This window comes from Antechinus flavipes, chromosome 6 (assembly GCF_016432865.1).
Source record: "Antechinus flavipes isolate AdamAnt ecotype Samford, QLD, Australia chromosome 6, AdamAnt_v2, whole genome shotgun sequence".
NCBI classification, from domain to species: Eukaryota; Metazoa; Chordata; class Mammalia; order Dasyuromorphia; family Dasyuridae; genus Antechinus; species Antechinus flavipes.
Window position 1 is genome coordinate 52,362,266 of NC_067403.1, and position 16,266 is coordinate 52,378,531.

At 33.2% G+C, this 16,266-nt stretch overlaps 1 protein-coding gene across 1 annotated transcript in view; it reads right to left on the bottom strand.

Moving 5' to 3' along the window:
- The window catches only part of LOC127541384 (transmembrane protease serine 11D-like), a 72,416-nt gene that overhangs the window by 16,468 nt on the left and 39,682 nt on the right, over nt 1-16,266 (bottom strand). Inside the window, exons 5-6 of the mRNA XM_051966667.1 lie at nt 5,364-5,431; nt 2,903-3,063 (exon numbers count right to left, since the gene is read on the bottom strand). Coding sequence (XP_051822627.1) covers nt 2,903-3,063; nt 5,364-5,431 — 229 coding nt within the window. The remainder of the gene's footprint in view (nt 1-2,902; nt 3,064-5,363; nt 5,432-16,266) is intronic.

Below are 16,266 nucleotides of genomic sequence, written 5' to 3' on the forward strand. Positions count from 1 at the left end.
AATAGTAATATATGCTTTCTGATCTTTTGCTTTTCTGCTTTAGTTCCTGTTTAGTTTCGTTTAGAATCAGTTTCTCTTGAGTAGATATATGTGCGCTTCCCTCAACTATTGCTTTCCCCCTTTTTTGAATATAATTTGGACAAGGTCTAACGTACAAGCCAGATGATCATTATTGGATGTGAGCTCTGAAGTGCTGGAAATAATGCATGAGAAAAGCTTACAGTTGTAAATTTTGAGGTGTTTATTGAAAGATACAAAGGTGTAACTCATCATTCCCATAGTTCAGTCTCACTAACCTTGAAATGTACCTCCTGTCAGCTTAGTCAGCATAGGTTTTAACGCTCTGAGGTGAGCTGAGAGAGCTGCTGATGTTCATGACACACAGGATGCTGTTTGATATTAACTTGACCTGCTTTCCTTTGCCACTTGCTCCTTGAGTAGGTTGGTGAAAACTACCCATAAGGTAGAATAATTAATGCAAATCATTTGTGGCAGCAATGGCTGACTCTTTGAGTCCCCCTCCTGATTTTAGTGTCCCTCTGCTTGTTCTCTGTGAGGTCTTGTCCACCATATGTAAGGATCCCTAGGGTGATGAATTGCCCTTGACTCTTTTCCTGTTTTGTATTCGGTAGCTGGATTGGGACAAACCCAAAAAGTTATTGCTGTGAATTAAGAGATTATAAAGAAAGAAATGAAATGTAATGAAGAAATGAAAGAAAAGAATATAAGAAAGAAAAGTCTTGTACATCACGTCATTCTTCAAACCAAAGTAGCTGGCCAAGCATAGTTCATAAAGGGATCTTAAAAGTTATCCAGCTCCACGGCTTCCTTCGTAGATGAAGACACATTACAACCAGAGGAGGGATATAAAGTAATTGAGGAATGAACTTGGGGGTAGGATAGTGGCGGTGAAGAGTAGTATGGTTTTTATATACTTATTGTCTCAGAAATGAATACCTGAGATTAGTTCCTGGAAAATATAAAGCTAAACATCAAAGCAAAATTTAAGACTTATTCCATAAGTACTTATCCCATAGAAAGGACTAAAAATAAAATCAATATAAGATTGGAGCATGAGAAAATTCATGGGTCAATTACTCACTACTGTCCTCTTTAACTGCTTGGGAAGATTTCATCTTAAAATAATGATGAAGCTCCCAATTTAGAGTCATGGATCCCAAAATACTGTTACATTCCCATGGGAACTATGCTTAGTGGGGGAAAAAAATCTGTGTCAAAATTTTTCTGCCTGGATAGTTAATTATGATGGAATCAGCTCTTCTTAGCAACACAATGATCCAAGAGAAATACAAAGGATTCACAAAGGAAAATGCTGACCATAACCAGATAGAGAACTGAAGGATTCTGAATGCAGATGGAAGCACATTTTTTTCGTTTATTTATTCTTTCTGGTGGTTTTTTCCCTTTTGGTCTGTTTCCTTTTTTACAATTATGATTAATATGGAAATATATTTTATAGGATAGTACATGTATAAACTATATCAAAGTGGCTACCATCTTTGGAAGAAGAAGGGAAGGAGAAAAATTTGGAACTCAAAATCTTGTAAAAATGAATGCTAAACATTATAAAATACTATTCAAATACATACACATTTATATATATATATATGTATATACATATATATACATATATATATATATATATAAAACAAACTTTTTTTTTCCTACAACAGATCTTACTACATTCTATAACTAACCAAAAGTCTGTTGTGTATATATTTTCTGTGATTTGGCCCCAAATTGTCTTGTCAAATTAGACTAAAACAACAGAATGTTATTAACAAAATATATATTGATATCATTTGGGAATATTTATCTGTTCCCTGATGCATGATATGTATGAAATACAGACACCTATCTAAATTCTTTTGTATTTAATGAAATGTCCATTTAGTATGCTGTATCCCAAACAGATTATTTATTCCATTATTTTCACTTGTAAAAAAAAAAAAAAAAAACCAACTTCAATCTTTTAAAGTTATTTTTCAAAGCTCCCTTTTAAAGAAAAAAAGTATAGTCTTCTGTCAGGAGCATCCTTTAAAATATAATTGAATTTATTTATAATTTGATTTTATAAAATATTTTCTAACTCAATTTTGCTATTTGTGATATTTTATTTCAGAATTGCATTTACATGAATGAATAAAATCTATAACAAAAAGCCAAACAATGATTTTTTTTTTGTTGGAGGGATATACCCTCCAATATATATTGGAACTATAATGTTATAATAGTGAAGTAAACACCTCTGGCCAGGGTAGACAACTCTTCTGAAATTTATAGTCTTTGACTGGATTGGTGAGAGACAGAATATATTAGAAGCAGAACATGAACGCAAGGTTTCCTGAATCCCTAAATCTGCTTCTCACTACTGGATTTAATAGAATTTAATTCAACTTAATCAACATTTATTAAAAGATAGTCAATCTAGAGTTTATTAGTAAATAATAAATTTATTTGTAAATAGTAAATAAAATATCCATTGTCATAGCTTTCAACATTCACCTTTACAAAACCTTGTATTTCAAATTTTTCTCCCTCCCTCTTACTTCTCCCCCTCCCCTAGACAGCTAGCTGTCCAATATGGGTTAAAAATGTACAATTTTTCTCAACATATTTCCATATTCCTCATGCTGTGCAAGAAAAATTAGATCAAAATGGGGGGGGGGGGAGAAAGAAAAGAAACAAGAAAGACAAGAAAGAAAAAAGCAAACTTGCAAACCAACAGCAACAATAAAAAGGTAAAAATACTAAAATATCCATTTAAGAAACTTCAGTTTGACCAACTAGAATCCAAAAACCAGAAATACTTTATAGTTAAAAAATTACAATATAGACTTAATAAAAAAAAAAAAGAGTTGTATAGAAACATGATACTTGCGTTGAACTACTGCAGGCAAAATATCGATTGTCATAGTCCCAGCATTATTCTGTAGTTGCCTTAAAATATCATCGATCCTGTTTTTCATTGATGATCCCCTCACCCTTCTTGTGAATTGAAACTTCAGGAGAACAGCTGCAATCACACCAGGATCACCCGGCCTAAAACCATGCAAGCAGGTCAGGAAATATAAATTATTATTGTCTTTTTTGGACTGTTTGTACACTTTTTATTTTCATTGAGTGCTAAAATAGGACCATAGACCACAGACAGTAAAGACTTGAATCCAAATCCACTCTCCTCATAGAAGGGTGACCTTGGGCAAATTCCTTAGCCAGTCTGCTTTATTTTCCTCCTATACAACTGCCAACATTAATAACACTTGTCTCTCAGTGCGGGAGTGAGACTTTAAGGAGATAAAACTTGTAAAGTTCTTTGCAAACCTTAAAATGCTTTGTAAGTGTGGGATATAATCCCTGCTCCCTTCCCCACCACCATTTTATACTAATATTTATACAGCACTTACTAGTACCAAGCACTGGGCTAAGCACTTGACAATTATATCATATAATCTTCACAACAGTCCTAGGAGATAAGTACTATTATTTTTATTCTTATTTTATTTTTATTCCTATTTTACAGATAAGGAAACTGAGGCAAACAGAAATTAAATGTCTTGCCCACACAGTTAGTAAAACTATCTGAGGCTAGGTTTGAACTCAATTCTTCACAACTTCCAACTTGATACTCTATTTACTGCATCACCTATAGATCAAGAAATCTTTGACCCTGAGAATTTAAGTAATTGGCCCAAAGTCACAAAACTAAAGCTGGGATTTAACTCAGGTGCTTGGATTCCTCATCCAGTGTTCTTTGCACTGTCCCACTTTGCTCTACACACAAACTGGACAGAATCACTCAGGGAGCTTCCTTTTATCTCAGATTTATGTCATATTTCTATTCACTCCATGCCCAGTCACAGTTGAACAAGTAGTTAATCCAGTTTTTTCAGAGATTTGCCACTGGCTGCTAAATTTGAAGAACTAATTGTGTTAATAAGTTCATTATAAACAGTGATATAATACAGGAATCTTTAACCTTTTTTGAATTGTAGATTCTTTTTGTAGTCTGGTCCATGACTCTATGGATCCCTTATCAGAATTATGGCTCGCTGCCAACATTTATAACAGCAGGTATAAGAGAAGAATTTCAATTAGAAATTAGAAAAATTAAATATGCAATTTTTTTTTGTCCAGGAAAGTTCACGGACCTCTTGAAATCTCTTCATAGACCCTTTGGTTGTCTGTGTACCCTGAGTGAAGAGACATCTCTTGACTTGTATTTTAGCACAAAGAAGGAAGTATAAGAATTTCAAGGTCTAGTGATTGAGATAGTGGGAAAGACAAAGGAAAGGGCAAGTATATGCAAGGGGGAGCTTTTACTAGTGCTCTTCAAACTATACTTCATAGCCTTATAATTTCCCATTTCTTTTTTTTTAATGTATTGATAGTTTTTGTTTTTACATTCACTTCATTTCCTAATACATTTCTTTCCACAACTCACCCACTGAGACAATTTTTGTACCAAAGAAGAAAAAAAGCTTAATAAAATTAATCAATACATAAACTAAATCTGACAGTATGTATAAAATATATCATTGTCTCTATTAAAAAAAAAAAACAGGAAATATATTTTCTCCTCTTTTTCCCCCCCAGGGCCATACTTGTTCATTACAATTAAACAATGGTAAGTTTTATTCTTTGGTCTTTTCATTTTTGTTGTTTTGGTGGTTGAATATATTATTTTGCTAATTCACTTACCTCACTGTAGTAGTTCATAGAAGTTTTCCTTTGATTCTTTGTATTCTTCTAATTGATGGTTTCTTATAGAACAAGTAACTGCCCACTTCACTTATATATAACACTAATCATGACAATAATCTGTACAGATTGGATTCTTATATATAGCAGAAAAAACATAGGATTTAGTCAGGAAACCTTTGTTAAAGGCCCAACTTGCCACACCACTTATTAAATGTATAATACTGAGCCTCTCAGTTCTTTTATCTGTGAAGTAGGGATTATAAGACTTTAAATTATGAACCTTATTAGGTTGTTATGTCACTTTAAGTGAAATTCAAGTTCTAATCCTCAAGGAACTATTCAAATATAAGTTAATTTTTTTTTTACAACATGGATTGCAGTCCATACCTTCCTAGATGGTCTTGGACAATTGTGGCTAAAAAAAAAAATCCAATACTCTTTGACTAAGCTGGTGATTTAAATCTCTAGAAATTCAGCTCCATTAAGTCTCACCTTGTAGATACTTGGTTTGTTGTTGGATCTTATTCAAGACTCATCTAGCCTAGTAGAATCTGCCAGAACTTGCATTCTAATGGCCCCATAATCATGAATATTTTTGAGTGAATGCATCCTCTCTCCTTGAAAGCAATGCTACTCACCGAATGCTTACAACATGAGCTCTGATGAATTGTCTTCCTAAATTTGATGCTTTGAAGGTACTATTCATCTGTATGAACAAAAAAAAAAAGGCAATAGAATGAAAATGTGTCTTGTGATGATTTTTGGCCTTCCTTTTTTCAGTTTCTTCCTCTTCCCTATTTGAAATGCACTACTGAGTTTTGTCCATGACTGGTGTAACTCAAAAGACTTTAGGTAGGACTTGGTGTCTGTTTCTTCATTTGTGAGATATATATATATATACATATATATATGTGTGTGTGTGTGTGTATAAATATATATATATATATATATACATAGATATCTGTATGCTAATATGTTTTATAAATCATAATTAACAAGATACTCGTCCAATCTCTTCATTTTATATACGAGAAAATGAAGGCTCAGAAGCATTCACTAGAATATTTTTGGTATAGCAAATTATTCTGTTTATTCCAACTTTGTATATATATTGTATATATTGTTGTTGTATATATTATTGTGCAGTCATTTCAGTTGCATTCAGATCTTTATGGCCCTATTTGGGGTTTTCTCAGCAAAGATCCTGGAATGGGTTGCCATTTCTTTCTCAGGCTCATTTTATAGATAAAGAAAACAATGAGTTGCCCTTGATCACACAACTATAGTAAGTGATTTGATTCCAGGTACATCTCTCTATCCACTAGCTGTCCTTGTTTTGCAACAAATTCAATTTAAGATGAACATCAAGGGAAGATTGCATTGGAAAAAAAAAGCACAGAAGTTCAGCCTGAGAGATAGTTGGGCAAGAGAAGTTTGTGGGCTCTCTATAGGAGACCCAAAGCATTTTTTGCATTAGTTGGAGATCCAAAGCAATCTTCCCTTTCAGGGAATGGCAGTTTTTAAGGGCAGGAACTACTTTCCTTATTGTTTTTGTGTCTCAGAGTCTAACATAGTGTTTGGCACATGGTAAGCACTCAATAACTACTTGTTGAATTGAATTGCGTTTTTTGATTCATTGCCTAATTCCAGCAATGAGTTTGGTAATTTAGGGATAGTGGTTTAAGCTGTTCTGTCAAGGGTGAGAAGTCAAATGCACTGTGGTTTCATTATGGATGATGTCCTAATTTGGGTGGATGAAAATATCAGTTCCTTGTTGGCCCAGACAGAGGAAACTTTCCCAGAGCTTGAGAGAAAACTGAGACAATTACTAGTCTTTGCTTTTTTTATAGAGCGTGTTACAGCATGCAAATACTCAAAAGAATGATCATGGTACTTCATATTATTTAGTGGCCAAGGGGATCACATATATACAAATAGATATGGCTATCATATTGTGCCAAATTAATTTCTAAAACGCTGTCAAACTGGATTTTGTCATGTAGACAAAACAGTAGTTGGTTGTTGGAATATTTTACTTTCTAATAGGTTATTTTGGTATTACTGTAACAGTCTAGGTCAGATCAACCCAATCTTGTCATCCTATTAGTTCTGTTATGTCTCTATCTTTTCAGCAAAGTTAAGAAATTATGTTAGCAAAGACAGAAAAATAGCAAATTTAAAGGTGTTTTTAAAAATCAGCCTTGTCAGATTTTAAGTAAGCAATAGCAATATGACATTTCAAATAGCTAATAGATTCTCCTTGTGCATTTTTATAGAACTCTGCAAAACTTATAAAAACCTGGCAATTCTTAGGTTATGGCCAAAGAGGTTATTTTTAACTTTATCAGTCACATGGCAAAAAAAATTGTTCCTGAATTGGTATCCTCAGGATGGTTAATGTTATCTAGATGGAAATAATTATCATTTTCAATTAAAGGAACATTTTTTGGTATGATTTAATTCTGAAGACAGTGAGCACTGATTTTTAAAAAATAAAGTTAATATTAATGGACTTGATTTTCATATTTTTGAAAGAATTGGTAATTACTTAACTTTAACATTGGATTAATTTATAATATGTATGAAACACTACTATACTGTAGTTTATATCACTAATTCATGTCTCTCCCTTCTTTTTACAAACAAACTAATAAACATCTGTACCCATAGCCTCCACCTTCTCAATTCAATTTATTCCTGGACCCCCTTGTACCTGAGGTCTTACATTACCACCATAGACTCATCCTGGGCATATTGCTTACACATTCACTAAGTCTACAATCGTCAGTTTGATAAAACTACTTTCTCTGAGGTTCTCAATGCTCTTTTACTTTGCAATACCCAATAGCCTTTGTTTAAAATCTCATTCTTCTTGACCTCTCTGTAGCTTTTTTGACATTAGTGACCACTTATATATCTAAGATATTTTCTCTTTCCTGGATCATCAAGATAATGTGTTGTAATTCTTTGATCATTATCTTATATGGTCACTACTTCTCAGGCTCTTTTGTTGGATCATCATTTGAATATTGTTCTCTGTGCTCAAGTTCTTGGCCCTCTTCTTATGCTGAGCTTTTTAACTACTGTGGGTTCAGTATGGGAGGACTCCACATGTTTTCAACCAAATCTCTCTCCTGAGCTCTAGGGCCATTGCTGTCATCTGGACATCTCTGCCTGTATATCTGCTCTGCATCTCAAACTCAGCATGCCTAAAGCAGAACTCATTTTTCATATTAAATCTATCCTTCTTTCTAGTTTCTTTCTTTTTATGGAGGGTACCAGCATCCCTCCAGTCACTTAAATTCAAAATTTTGGAGTGATCATTTCCTCTTCACTCTTTCTTAGCCCCATTTAGCCAATCAATTGGGAAATCTTGCTCATTCTATCTTGACAATATTCCTCCCTTTTGCTCCCTTCTGTTTATTCTCTAATTAAGATCCTAATCACCTCTTTTCTGGACTACTAAAATTGCTGTTTGATCTCTCTGCATCTATCCTCTTCCCTTTTTAATCCAAAGTCTATACAACTATTAAATTTATAATTCTAAAACAGGTTTTATCATGTCACTACAAGTTGAAGACTCTGATGAATCTTTATTTTTTATAGAATAAAACTCAACCCCCTTTAAAGTCCTTCATGATTATCTCTAGCTTTCATTTTTTCTAGACTTATATTTCACATTTCTGCCTTTCAAGCACTCTTTATTCTATCCAACTAGCCTTCTTGCTGTTGCTATTTATGACAATAAATCTTCCACTACCATGTATAATTTGTCCTCCTCTGTGCCTGAAATACTCTTCCTTTTCTTGCTTTTATAATTCTGAATTTCCTAACACTCCCTTCAAAATCTGGTATACAAGTTACGTCATATATTAAGGTCTTTCTTGATCCCTGCTAGTTATTAGGGTGTTCTTCAAATTACTTTATATTTACTTTCTGCACACCCAACACTTTGGGTTACTCACAAATACGTTTGTCTTGTATCACCTCAATAGAATGGAAGAGGGAGGAATCAAAGATGACTACATTTCAGTCACAAGTAACTTGGAGTATGGTAGTATCACTAACAGATAGGGAAGTTAAAAAGGAAGAAAAGAATAGGAAAATGGTAGGACATATAAAGTTTGAACTGCTGCAGTAATATCTTAGTGAGGATGTTCCCCAGGTGTTAAAATTGGAGGACTGGTAGAATGTGGTAAGTACAACATAATAGATATTCAAGGTGTTATAAGAATGAAAAAAGACATCAAATGTGTGCCTTGGAAAAATCATAAAAGATCTCATGGAGGAAGTTATCTGGTCCTTGTAAAATCTATAGGATTTCAAAAATTGGAGAATGAGGGAGGACATTTCAGGTGGAAGAAATAATGAGTAAAGATATATAAATGAGAAAGTATAGTTGGTTTAAGGAAGAATAAATAGTCCCATTTGACTGAAACATACAACTCTATTTTTAATGTGTATTACTGTTAGCAACATTTTTTCCCCCTGCTTCTCTTTCTCTCAAATGCAAGTTAATAGAATAGAATTAAATTAGAGAAAACTATGAGCTACATAATTATGTTTAGAATTTCAGGGTATTCTTTTACCAGGCATTTATTTTCTAACTAAAATTCCTAAATAAAAAGTATTGCAAAATTGCTTCATAGTAAATGGAATATCTTGTGGAATTTGGTGAAATCAAATTAATAAATCCAAGGCTAGGAAAAATACAATTAAACTCAGGTATATAGAAAATTAAAGGATGTCTATGAACATAAAAGTAGAATATATAAATCTAAGACAATTTAAGAACATGCATAAATCTTAGACATAACCAAAGAAGATATAATTAAAATCTCTTTAAAATGATTGAAGGTATATTGTGAGCTGAAAGTGCTATATAAATGCCAAATAATGCTAATAAAAAGACAGGAAAAGTATTCTTTTTGTTCTTAGTTGCCTAGTTGGTATTTGTATAAATGAGAAAGAAAATTCAAGTTTTCTTAAATTAGACAATAATGTTATACTAATTTTTATAATGAATTCAGTTTTATCTTCAGGTAAATTTACACAGCAATTTAAAGTCTGCAATATTTTTAAAATATATGAACTCATTTGATCATTTGTCATAGACCCTTACTTTCAAAAAGGCAGGTAAATTTAATTACTTAGCTCTTCATTTTTTAAAACCTCTTTATTCTTTTTTTTTTTTATTAAAGCCTTTTATTTTTCAAAATATATGCATGGTCAATTCTTCAACATTAGCTTTTGCAAAACTCTGTGTTGCAAATTCCCTCCCTTCCTCCATACCCACTCTTAGATAAACCCCTTTATTCTTAACAAAAGAGGCTGAACTCCCATAGCCTAGTCTTCACATCCTTCCATGATCTAACTCCAATCTGCCTTAATAGACAACTCACACTACTAACATGCGTATGTTGTGTGCCAAACTTTACTTCTTACTATTTTCTGAACATTTCTTGCATCTTTATATTTAAAAAACCTTTCAAGTCCTGTTCAGTCTTCAAGAAATAGTTCAAGAGCCTAAGGTTTTCTATGAAATTTAAAAAATTTTTTTCATAAAAAGTAATCTCTTCCTCCTACAGTTTTAATCCATTTTATTTGCACCTTTATTACATATTTATATTCCATTTTATGTTACATATATGTCATGCTTTATATAATAATAGTTATTTTGTACCTCTTCAATTCCTCCCTCTATTATAATGGCTTCTGTATTTGAGGGTAAGGACTACCTATAATTTTTGTTTTATCTTGCTCAGAAAAAATAAAAACCATTAATACAATAATTAGTAGGTTAACTTTTTTGGTACAAAGCATCTTTGTGCAATATTTTAGTTTAGCATAGCCAATATGTTGGGGCAATCTCAGGAATATTAAATGACAAATTAAAGAGCAAGGCAAGGATTATTTTTTAATTTCTACAAAATTATTTTAAATTTTAACATTTCTAGTTTGTTGAAAAGTGGGATAGACATATTGAACAAGTTGAGTTTCAGATGTCTCTGAAATATTCAGTTTGAAATATCTAACAAGTGATCTCATTGATGGGGAAGGTTTGGAATGATATAATAGGCTACAAATAAGTAGAGAGTAGAAGGCTTGTTAAATAAAAGGAAAGGTCTTTTAAGGTTTTACAACATACATTTCATGGCATATAAAAGCTTAGTTTCATTAATTTTTTTCTACCTGGGCTCAGTAATCCCAAATTTGAAGCAGAGGAATCAGATGATGTTAGCTACCTGGAATTGAAACTCAGTAGGTCTAGAATAGAGGAAATCATGGAAATGAGGAATAAATATTGCCTTATTTCTGATTCTACTTAGGAAGAACTTGTAACCAGAACATACTCATTCTTTGATACAGCTACTTGGAAACATGGATACTAATGCTAGTCATTTATTTCTAAAAGGCCACAGATGAGTCACATCTTTGCCAAGAAGCTTTTCCCAGTTCAGGTTTCCTTATTCTCCATGCCGTCCATTTAAGATTACTCCCAACTTATCTTGTCTATGTCTTCTTTGTATATGGTTGTTTATATGTTGCTTTCTCCATTAGTTTGTGAGCTTCTTTATGAGGTAGACAGTGTTTTGTCTTACTTTATATTACCAGTAATTAGGATAGTATAGGGTATGTAGTAGGTACTTATCGAATATTTACTGAATTAACTGACCAAGGAAGAGGGAAATACTTTATATTAGTTGGTTTTTTGTATTTTAAAAGTATTTTATATTTATCATTAAACATATATGAACCGGGTTCAGTTTCAAGAATGTTCAGCAAAGTATATAAAATATTCTCTGGTAATTTGTCATAGTATCTAAAAGACTAGCTAAATTCCTTCCAAATGCTGGAAATGCTTTTTTTCAACAGGAATTCATTTTTTATTGTTGTCCTTTTGGTTTATGGGCTGTTTCCTATCCGCTGTTTCATTCTCCTTTCCAGTTTAGACTTTTAAATTTTGTATCTGTTATTTTAGGGATGAGCTTAGGGATGAGCTAGTCCATGTATTATATATTCTGACAGGAATTGAGTTACCTCTCTGGCACGGAGGCTATCTCTGGAATCTTGTTGTAATGGCAAACAGCTACATTCTGATTCCCCACAATATATTTGGATTTCTTTTTAGCACAAACCCTTTTGATTTGCCTTCTATAAATATCCTGGATATCTACTTAGCCATCGCAACACCTAAACTTTATGATGCTTGTTTCTTTGTATGAATGCAAGAACTTCTCAGGACCTGGAGCATTGGTCCTCCAGACTGACGGTCATAAGTAGCTAAGTCATACAGTGGCTTGAATATTGGACTTGGAATTAGAAAGACCTGGATAAGAACACCCTGTCAGATATTTATCAGGTGTGTGACACTAAGCAAGTCACTTAATTTCTAATCTCAATTTCTTCAGTGGTAAATGGATATAATATAATGTACTTTAAATGATAAACATTACTATTAGCTCTCTCTGGAAGTCCAACCTTGGGAGATCCATTGATTATGACAAGAAATATAACTCAAAGTCAATGATATCCCATGAAATCAGCAATAACTAGCTATTACCATAGCCAGTTGCCTGAAGACCAAATAACTGAAGGGATAAAGAACTTTACTTTTCAAGCAAGTTCAAAATGAATTTTGTGCCGTGTAGGCACAAAGTTGGATGGAAGTTGGATGGAAAATGGTAGAGATGAGCACAGAGAAGGCATCCTTGATTTTCTGTTAAAGAAATATGCTTTCACATTGGGAGCTACCATTATCTACTTTTGTAGGTATAAAATTCAAGTGAAAATTTATGAGATAAAAACGATTTCTATGAGATTTCAGAGGAGAAAAGGATAATTTCTATTTGGGAGAACCAAAAAAGATCCTGTAGAGGAGGAAACATTTTCCCTGGGTTTGAAAAGTGGGTATTTCATTAGATGGAACCTGGTTGAGGAAGACATTATAGATAGAGAGGATTGTATGAAGGCAAGTATGCAGGCAGTATAAGTCACATAATATGATCAGAATGATGAATGATTCAATTTGGCTGAATTGTAGGGAGAATGAAGAAGAGAGAAGGAGAAGCAGCCTGAGAAGAGACCCACAAGAGAAAACATGGATGAAATAGATAATTTTTCAAATGTTATAAAGGAAATCAGGAAGGATAATTGTATTTAGTAATTGAAATAATTGTTAACATTTATATGTTGGATGGAAAGTAATGCCTTAAAGACTGCAAAATGCTAGATAGATATTTTATTTGGTCACAGGAGACCTTGAAGAAAGCAATAGTGACAAGGGCTGAAACAGTGATAGTGGTTAGGAAATGGAGGTCCATTCTTTATAGAACTTTAATAAACCCCTGAAATTGTTAACCTAGGGAGCCATCCTGTATAAAAAGTAAAGCTAGAACAGGGAAATGGGTCACAGTGAGAAAAGATTTTGTAAGGGAAAGGGGGTTGGGAAAGGTGGATGGATAGTACAACTTGGTCAAAGAAGCAAATTTCTGAGATCAGGGTCTGAGGGAAAAACGCACCAGAAGAATAGTGTGACTTAAGTGTGACCTTAAATTCTGAAGTAAAACAGAATGAAACATGGTGGGTAACAGATAAATACTTCTAATTTACATTTACACTATTGATGTAGGTGGGTACTGATTGAATAGAGGTGGGAACTGGGTAGGTGACTGAATAGAGTGGGAACAGAGATCAATCAAGATCTGGGACCTTTGAATTATGTTCCACTCTCCTGGTCATTACAATTACAAAGCATAATGAAAAAAAAAGTACTAGATTTGTAGTCAGAAGATCTGGATAAAATTCCTGGCTCTGCTATTTATTATCTGGGAGATCTTGAATGAGTTATTTTCAGAAACTCTCCTCATAAATAATATGGATGGGAGGGGAGAGTAGAACAGATCTCTATATTTTTTTCCAACTGTCAATCTTGTGATTCCCCTTTTCATGTTTCACTTAATCTGGTTATACCATTATATTATACTGCTACATAAGACTACAGATTCACTTATTTATTGGACCAAGTAAATCATCAATAGTGTAAATGTAAATTAGAAGTATTTATCTGTTACCCACCATGTATCATTCTGTTTTACTTCAGAACTTTCCAAATTGATCTCTTATTAGCCTAGCAAAAAATATTCTAGCCTTCAGTACCTTCTTCTGGTTTCATAAATATCCTTAACTTCTGCTATATGTCTATGGGGTAGAAAATGCATGTTATTAAGTGTGTATATGAAAAAAAGGAGATATTACATTATTCAAGGGAATCAATAGGATAAGGGGCATGAGTGGGGAAGGAAAGCAAAAAAAAGAAACATTTATGAGTTACGGTAATAAGTTTAATTTAATTGTTTCTTGACAGTATTTTGGGGAATAAAAACTGTGAATATAGTGGACATAAGAAAACCTCAACTCATTACAAATGAGGAATTATGTGAGTGAAGCTATGAAAAAGTTACTATCATCAAATACATGTAAAAGTGGAAAAAAGATGAATGAATCATTTGGCCAGTTTGCAATGCTATATTCCACTGGTATCTGTACAATGTCAAAAGAACAAAAGAAAGCTCTCCATATGTTGGTTAAATCTCCAGGAGCAGCCCCATGAGGAGAAAAGTGAAGGGCACATGAGATGGGCACTAAGTTGTGACCTAGAGTATTAGAATTGCTAACCACATGATATGATCATAGATCCATGAGCATATTGGATTCAAAGCTGGTGGAAGTGATAAGAATTGCTATTGAGGACTTGATTCTGTTTAATTGGGAGGACCTAGGAGCTGAAGCTGGAGAAAAAAGGAAAATGCATCTTCTAAATATTTGACAGAGAAGAAGGAAATCAAGCACGGTCTGACATGAACTCATTTTAGAAGAGCAAATTTCAAAGCATTCAGAGAAGCTTTGGATAGTCTAAAAATTTGCAAAGGAAACCAGCCCATGAGAGATGGGACATTTTCAAGTCTGAAGACAGAATACTAATTTCAATGATGAAGAAAAGATCTCCAAAAACTTGGATTCATGGAGAACTCATTAACAACTTTAACTTCAAAAAAGAAAAACAAATCAAAGACAGAAAATGGAGGGTTAATATAAAAACAATGCATAATCCTGGTGGAATAGCATCAGGAGCTTTAAAGATAGGAATGAAATGTACATAACAATAAATACTGTAGCAAATAAAAAAGATGTTTCATTTAAAAGCAATATTGGGAAAAATTGCCCAAGAAGCAATACTCTGAGGTGGATGGCATAAATATAATGGATATCAAAGAAAAGGTAAAACTACTCAAAGCTAGTTTGACTTTTGTTTTTTCTACCAAAGAATAACCATATCCAAAGAGTTATCAGGTGTTATATATTTTATTTCTAAATCTCTCATATACTTCTCTCTCCACTCACATTATTGCAATCCTAGTTCAGAATCTTATCATCTTCCAAACTACTGCAGTTTGTTCATATTGTTTCTACTCTCTCCCTTTTCTACTCCATCCTTCACACAGCTGTCAAAATGATTTTCCTTAAATATAGGACTGACCATGTTATTATCTTGCTTAATAAATTCCAGTGAGTCCCTAATACTCACTTTAGCCTCAAATGTAAACTTCTGTTTGGAATTTAAAACAGCCCTTCCTTGCCCTTCTGACTTAATTACATACTATTTCCTTTCACTACAATTCAACCAAATTGTCATTCTTATTGTTCCTCATTCATGACATTCCATCTTCTTTCTCCATACTTTTGCACTGACTATTCCCAATACCTGCAATGCCTGCCTTACCCACTGACAGCATTGACACTCTAATTTCCTTTTAGTCCCACTTTCTACAGCCTTTTTGCCTCCTCTCATTTGTTAATGATCTCTCACTCTCAACTCTCAATTCACTCAACAAGCTTGTATGTACTTTTTGGGGGGGATTTTTTTATTGAACTAATACAAAATAAGAAAAAAAAAAAACAGAATAGAAAAAGGAAGACAGAAAAGGAAGATTAAAACAAAACAAAACAAAATGCAATGTGCCCAGAAAAGCATTGGGGAGGATTCAAAACCTATAACAATAAATTTCCATTTCAAAAGAAATTATATTCATAAGTGTCCATCTTTTCTTTGCTTCCTTGTAGGTTATTCTTTTGTTCTCTGCTGTGTACTTTTTAACTTTATTCTTTTTTCCCCCTTTCATCCCCTCTACTTCCCTCAAGCAAGCTATAGTTAAGCACAGATACACACACACACACACACACACACACACACACACACACACACACACACGTTATTTCTTCTTCTATTTTAATTCTGCTCCTTAATTTGACTTGCTATTATCTTCTCCATTTCTTTTCCTTCCCCTCTTATCCATTTCCCATTAATCTATACACTTTGTCCCACTACCATAAATTTATGCTTCCTTCTATGTCTCATCTTATCCTATTCCTTCTCCCCTTATTTTGAATTTGAAGGATACTATATCCTTTGTGGTATAAATGTATAGTATTCATTTAACTCATTCTGAGATGAGTAGATTTTCAGATAAGTTCTCCTCC